The 7,619-nt window shown below is 43.6% G+C and overlaps 1 protein-coding gene across 1 annotated transcript in view; it reads left to right on the top strand.

The window, feature by feature from the left end:
• LOC119846317 (complement receptor type 1-like) overlaps positions 1-7,619 on the top strand; it is a 158,525-nt gene that overhangs the window by 46,519 nt on the left and 104,387 nt on the right. The window contains 2 exon segments of the mRNA XM_043500721.1: positions 27-212; positions 5,376-5,469. Coding sequence (XP_043356656.1) covers positions 27-212; positions 5,376-5,469 — 280 coding nt within the window.

Raw genomic sequence — 7,619 nt, 5'->3', positions numbered from 1 at the left:
CCTTCCTTGTCTGTCTCTATTGCTAGGCACTTGTGATTCTCCTCCAAGGTTGAGTTTTGCTGAGCTGCCTGGGGCTGTGAATGATTCCTATCCTGTTGGGACCAAACTGAAATACTCCTGTCGCCCAGGATACATTTTGAGCTCTGGAAAGTCTCCTTTGGTTATGTGTCTTGAAAATTCAACATGGTCAGTAGACCCTGAGTTTTGTGTAGGTGAGTATCTTTGTTGCTTTTCCATTTCAACTGATGTGCAAGCCATCTTGACACAGTTAGGAATCTCTCTTCTATTGGCATATGAAAAGAAGGCTACTCCCGTCTTTTCCTATGCTGTGTATTTATACCTCCCTGCTGAATTTTCCACTCCATCATCTGATATAGTCAGTTTTAGCCCCCAAAGGCTCATACCCAAGTTAATTTGTTGGTCACTAAGGTGCCACAAGGGCTTTGAGTTGTTTTTGCCGATACAGATTAACACGGCTAACGCTCTGAAACCTGTTACAATTAAGTAAAACACTTTGGTGTGGTAAGTGTGTGTCTTTTTTTGAAAAATTGTAGTTGAGGTATCCCTGATAACGAAATATCCTGAATTCACTGTACTAAAAGTAAACCCAGTATTGAATAATGTGTGTTACAAACTTGGTCAAAGTAGTAATTCATAATAAAACGTAGAGAATGCTCCTCTTGGCTTCATTGCTAAGAGTACGATAAGATTTTTGCAAGTTTCCTCGAGACTATAGATGCTATATTCCATGTAACTAGTGAGGATATATACAGTTGGATGCTGATGAACCTTAATTCTGCCTTCTCGTGCATATGTTTTAAATTATGATTTAATTTGTCGTATTGAATACTGATGGGACTTTCTTGAATAGCCTCAGACTCACCTTCTCTGGCCTGCTGGCTTGAGAAAATACTTTATATATAGGCCCTGATTCAGCAAAGTACTTAGTGCCTTCTAAAGTCCCAGTGATTTCAGCGGGACTTGTTTTGCTGAATCGATCAGGCCTTAGTAAAGAGGTCACAATTTTTACATGCCTTGTCTGCATTGAGAGATATTTTTCTAGTACAGTCATAAAAAGTGCCAACTTTATCTTTGCATGGATACAGTATATCTGTATCAAACTCCAAATAGATATGGTAAATTTTTGAAACAGTTTATTTTTCGTGGGAATAAGTCTACTGCAGGAGAAAGCATCACAAATAGCTCTTGTAGGGGCAAAGAAAAGCTCTTCCACTGAGCTTGACTGAGGAATATGCAGTTTTTAGCTGTCTAAAATCAGGATTCACGTATCAAGAAAATGAATAACAAATATTTACAAAACTAAAAACAAGCCTGTGGAACATTCTGCCACAAAATGGAGGCTAAGAACATGGTAGGATTCAAAAAAGGATGAGACGCTTGGAACCTGGTCCGGCAAACGCAACTGTGCTTAATACTGTTCATGTGAATAGTCGGCTGCTTTGTAGAGTTTAATGCTAGAAGAGATTGTTACATCACAGGCGACTTATATTTCACCAAGTTATCCCTTTTCTGAGCCCAAAAACTTGTATTTGACTAAAGCATATCTTCTAGAAGGACATCCAGTCTTGATTTATAGACTTGCAGAGACTCAGAATCTGCCATTGCCTCTGGTAATTTGTTCTAATGGTTAGTCACCCTCATATTAAACACTTTTGCCTTATTTCCAATTTGAATTTGCCTGGCTTGACTTTCCAGCTCTTGGTTCTTGTTCCGCTTTTCTCTGCTAGATTTAAAGAGCCCTTTAGAAGCTGGTATCTTCTCCTTGTGAAGGTCCTTAGATGCTGTAATCAGGTAGCCTCACAGTCTCTCGACAAGCTAAACAGACTGAGCTCTTTAAGTCTCTTACCGTAAGGCATTTTCTCAGGCCCATGAATACCTTTTTGTGGCTCTTTTCTGCACCATCTGAAATTTTTCAACACCATTTTAAAAAAGGGAACACCACACCTGGGTACAGTATTCCCGTAGGGGTCTCGGCAATGCTGTATACAGCATTGCTATGATCTCCCTACTCCTGCTTCCCTGTTTGTAGAATCATAGAAGATCAGGGTTGGAAGGGACCTCAGGAGGTCATCTAGTCCAACCCCCTGCTCAAAGCAGGACCAGTCCCCAACTAAATCATCCCAGCCAGGGCTTTGTCAAGCCTGACCTTTAAAACCTTAAAGGAAGGAGATTACACCACTTCCCTAGGTAACGCATTCCAGTGTTTCACCACCCTCCTCGTGAAAAAGTTTTTCCTTATATCCAACCTAAATGTCCCCCACTGCAACTTGAGACCATTACTCCTAGTTCTGTCATCTGCTGCCGCTGAGAACAGTCTAGATCCATCCTCTTTGGAACCCCCTTCAGGTAGTTGAAAGCAGCTATCAAATCCCCCCTCATTCTTCTCTTCCGCAGACTAAACAATCCCAGTTCCCTCAGCCTCTCTTCATAAGTCATGTGTTCCAGTCCCCTAATCGTTTTTGTTGCCCTCCGCTGGACATTTTTCAATTTTTTCATGCCCTTCTTGTAGTGTGGGGCCCAAAACTAGACTCAGTACTCCAGATGAGGCCCCACCAATACCGAATAGAGGGGAATGATCACGTCCCTCGATCTGCTGGCAGTGCCCCTACTTCTACATCCCAAAATGCCATTGTCCTTCTTGGCAACAATGGCACACTGTTGACACATATCCAGCTTCTCATACACTGTAACCCCTAGTTCCTTTTCTGCAGAACTGCTGCCTAACCATTCGGTCCCTAGTCTGTAGCAATGCAAGGGATTCTTCCATCCTAAGTGCAGGACTCTGCACTTGTCTTTGTTGAACCTCATCAGATTTCTTTTGGCCCAATCCCCTAATTTGTCTAGGTCCCTCTGTATCCTATCCCTACCCTTCAGTGTATCTACCTCTCCTCCCAGTTTAGTTTCATCTGCAAACTTGCTGGGGGTGCAATCCACACCATTCTCCAGATAATTTATGAAGATATTGAACAAAACAGGCCCGAGGACTGACCCTTGGGGCACTCCACTTGATACCAGCTGCCAACTAGACACGGAGCCATTGATCATTACCCGTTGAGCCCAACAATCTAGCCAACTTTCTATCCACCTTATAATCCATGCATCCAGCCCATACTTTTTTAACTTGCTGGCAAGAATACTGTAGGAGACCATGTCAAAAGCTTTGCTAAAGTCAAGGAACAACAAGTCCACTGCTTTCCCCTCCTCCACAGAGCCAGTTTTCTCGTCATAGAAGGCAATTAGATTAGTCAGGCATGACTTGCCCTTGGTGAATCCATGCTGACTGTTCCTGATCACTTTCCTCTCCTCTAAGTGCTTCAGAATTGATTCCTTGAGGACCTGCTCCATGATTTTTCCAGGGACTGAGATGAGGCTGACTGGCTTGTAGTTCCCAGGATCCTCCTCCTTCCCTTTTTTAAAGATGGGCACTACATTAGCCTTTTTCCAGTTGTCCAGGACCTCCCCCGATTGCCAAGAGTTTTCAAATATAATGGCCAATGGCTCTGCAATCACATCTGTTAATATGTCAAGGATCGTATTGGCCCTTTTTTCCATAGGATTGCACTGGGAGCTCATGTTCAGTTGAATGTTTGCTGTGACCTCAATCCTTTTCAGACTCGCTGCTTCCCAGGATATAGTTTCCCCATTCTTTAGGAAGAGCCTGCATTTCTTCTGCCTGGATGTATAATTTTGCATTATACGGTACTAGAATGAATTTTGTTTCAACGGACAGAGGGAGTCCAGATTGCTTTATAGGACTCCGCCAGTCTGTGTCATCTGCAGATTGTACCAGGAATGATTTTTTGTGTACTTTCAGAGAACTGATTTTAAATGTTGAGTAGCATCAGGTCTAGGACAGATCCCTGCAGAATTCTACTAGAAACAAGTTTGTTTGATAATGATTCCCACTGATGACTGCTCCTTGAGATGTCAGTTAGCCGGTTCTTGTATGCAATGGTGTTGCAACCATGTCAATTCCAGGATATTAGAGAGAGAAAGTGGGTGAGATAATATAAATTATTTGACGAACTTCTGTTTGGTGAGAGAGACGAGCTTTCAAGCTTACACTCTACTCTTTTTGGTCTCGGAAACTTATTCCAAACCTGACGAGCTCTGTGTAAGGTTGAAAGTTTCTCACCAATAGAAGTTGGTTCAATAAAAGATATTGCCTCACCCTCTTAGCCAATTCTTAGTCCATTTAACTTGTGCTCTATTGATACTGAAGTGTTAATTTTTTGTTTAGAACGTTGTGTGGTACTAAGTCAAACAGCTTACAAAAGTCTAGGCATATTACATGACTTACATTTATCAAACATCTTTGTAACTTCAAAAAACGACAGAGGTCGATCAAACAAACCTGATTTTCCATAAAACCATACTGATTGGTATTAATTGTAATTCTGTTCTTAATTCCTTATGAATTGGGAAAATTTTGCCCTTCCCTGCTGCTTTTCCTCTTTTTTTTTCTTCTTGTTGGAGACTGCTTATTGCTTAAATGCAAATTAAGCAAAACACACATTGCTTTGAGACAGACCTGTTTGCCAACTTGTGCTGTAGGTTTGCAACATGAGTTAACATTATATAGGGAAATCTTATAACTTCAAATACAATGTTACCATGCATTTTATCAGGACAGTATTGACCAGTAAACTATACGTTTTCAGATGTTTCCTCACAAGACACACTTGGTACAAAGATTTTTACAGCAGTCTCTAGGGTGTGGACACGGGTACATTCTCTTACAGAAGGATTTCTTTTGTCCCTAATGAACTTCAAAACCTCCTCCTTATTGTCTGTAACCGTGCCACTTGTGATTCTTTCACTGATGTCTTTAGTGCCCCATATCAGTTTTTACATTTTGTAACTTATGCCGTCTATCCTACCCCCCCCCCCCCCGTGTCTTGTGTTGGTTTTTATTTGTAACTGGTGCCAGTTGAGGTCATAGGGTCTACCCACATGAATGTGGTTTTGCATATGAGTTTTCAGGTTTTGGGCCTTAACATGTGTAATATGAATATTTGCACTTGTACTAAATCTGCAAGGGGATTTTAATTCTCTTGTTTCGGGATATAAGGCAACCACTGTCTGTGTGGGATTGATTAGGAAGCATCATCCCTCTTCCACTTCTCCTCGCTTCCCATGGGCATCTAACAAAATTATCCGTAACGTGGGTTTTAACCTTTCCTCCTTAGCCTTTGGTGCTGACTGCTGTCGTACAGGACAGATACTGGACTCCAAGACCATTGGCTTTGATCTGCCATAGTATTTGCTATGTTAGGGGGTGCAAGTTAGCATATCCCCTTTTTCCCATTAAGGTAACCTGAAGTCACACTAATACTAGCCTTGTTCTCTTCTAGGAAGACCATGTAAACCACTAGAACTAGAAAATGGCAGGGTTGATTTAACGGATCTCCGGTTTGGTGCGACGGCAAACTTCTCCTGTAATGAAGGGTGAGTGGCGAATTGCTTCTTTGGACTAACTAAGAGAATCTAGACTGGTGTAAAACCGCTGGTGAAGTCTGGCAAAATGAAACTGGAAAGCCTGCTTCACTTCAAGAACATAAGTGAGTGGTGTACTATAAATATGTATCCATGGGCTGGGCCCTTGTTTAGAATTATACCTGTGATTTTCAAAGGAGTTGAAGGAAGATGGGCATCTAACTCGCTCAGGTGCTTTTGAAGATCGCAGTTTAGAGCCCTCAGGAGATGATCCAGCAGGGGTTGGGTTATGAGCTTGAGAGTCCCACCTCAGGGGTCATGTGGCACTTACTGACCCGTGCCATCTCTCCCTTTTTACAGGGGTTTCTGTGTGGGTCCTGGGAGCTAGTGGTAGAATATTGCCCATAAAATGCCACACCAGGTAGAGGCAGACCTCTTCCTGCTCTACAATAGGTAACGTTTGTCTGTCCCTCCCTTATAGATGTCGGTATTACCCAGGATAGCATCAAGTGCAGTAGTTGCTTTTGTCCATATGGGTTATGTTGCCAGGCTTTGGGGAATCAAAAATAGCTTGTGACTTCCTTGCACTGAGCAGGTGTGTTTTGGATTTTTGAGGTTTCAAAGTTTAAGGCCAGAAGGGACCACCAGATCCTCCAGTCTGACCTCCTGTTTATCACAGGCCACTAACGCTTTCCAGAGACCCACATACTAAACTCAACAAAAATTAGTCTAAAATACTACAGTCCACAGGAACTTAGACCGTTATGTGCCATGGGCAGAGAACAGGAGGGCTTGAGGTGCACAAATTCCTGGGGCCCCTGTCATGGCAGGGAAATGTTGAAGTGAGATATATATTGAGGTAATCCTGGCAAGTGACCTGCACTCACGTACTACAAAGGAAGGCAAGAAAACCCCCAATGTCACTGCCAATCTGACCTGGGGGGAAATTTATTAATAACTCAACATACTAGAGCCTGAGCTTGTAAGCAAGAACCAGCAAGTCAAGCACTGAGGTGAGAGTGGTTGATGCCACCTCAGAGTCCTGGCCTTCCTCATCCAGTGTCCCATTTTCAGCCATGGCTATCCCTGATGGTTCAAAGGAAGGAGATAAAAGAAACCAACTCAGAATACGTTTGGTGTGGAATCCCTTCCTGACTGCTGCAGGTGACTGGCTGATACCCTGAAGCGAGAGCCTTTAGGAACATAGCACACAGACACTGGAAACAAAACCCAGGGTTGCTGAGCTCTACCAACACAAGCAACCCCATCATATAATTGCACTCATAAACTTGTCTGGCTCTCTCTCAAACTACGTTAGTTGCCCCCACAACTACTATTGGATGACTGTTCCTGAACCTCACGTTTCCTATGGTTAGAAACCCTCTAGTGTCCAGCCTGAAGTTGTTCATGGCCAGTTTTTACCCATTGTTCTTGTGGCAGCTTTGTACTTGGTTTAAATAGCTTGTGATACAGCATGGCCCGAGGGCAGTAGGAGAGTGTTAGAAGGGAGCCTTATTCCCTGTAGAGGGAAGAAAGTTTGCTATAGATTAATTGGAGCACCTCAAGCTAGTCACTTGATAACCCCCCCCCCCCCCCCCCCGCTTCAATCAGAGAAGGAAAGGAGTTGAAGCAGAGTGGATTGATGTTGGAGCAGAAAGCAGTTTGGAGGGAAGCAGAGGAGAGTTTGGAGAAGTGCTGCGGTGGCCTAAGAAGACCAAGACCTTAGGTAAAGGGACACCTGGTTTGTGCAGAGGGAGGGCAGGAAGCCCCACAAGCTGAAAGGTAGGAGAGGGAAGTAGCCTAGAAGAAGAAACGGCTAGTTTTAGTGGTTTACCGCTATCCCTAGGGACCCTGGGCGGAAACCCGGAGTAGAGGGAAGGCCCAGGTCCCTCCCTCTCCACTCCCCTCCTGTAGGACACTAGTGCGGCAGTTAATACCCCAGTTCAGGGGCTAGAAACGGTGCCCTGAACCCTCCCCAAGAAGAGAGAGCGCGATACCCATCAAAGTAGTGCTGGCAATTTGCCACAAGCTCTTCACCCTCCCTGCTAATTGAATGGATTGCATTGCGTGGGCACACAAATGACGGGAATGCAGGTGTTGTGCAGAGTTTTGTTTTTCTGTATCACAACTTTAGGTGGCTTGTCCAAGCAACAGAGATTGGA

The sequence above is a fragment of the Dermochelys coriacea genome, chromosome 21 (genome assembly GCF_009764565.3).
Source record: "Dermochelys coriacea isolate rDerCor1 chromosome 21, rDerCor1.pri.v4, whole genome shotgun sequence".
NCBI lineage: Eukaryota > Metazoa > Chordata > Testudines > Dermochelyidae > Dermochelys > Dermochelys coriacea.
Note: the sequence above shows the minus strand (reverse complement) of the source record. Positions and strands in the feature narration are given on the sequence as shown.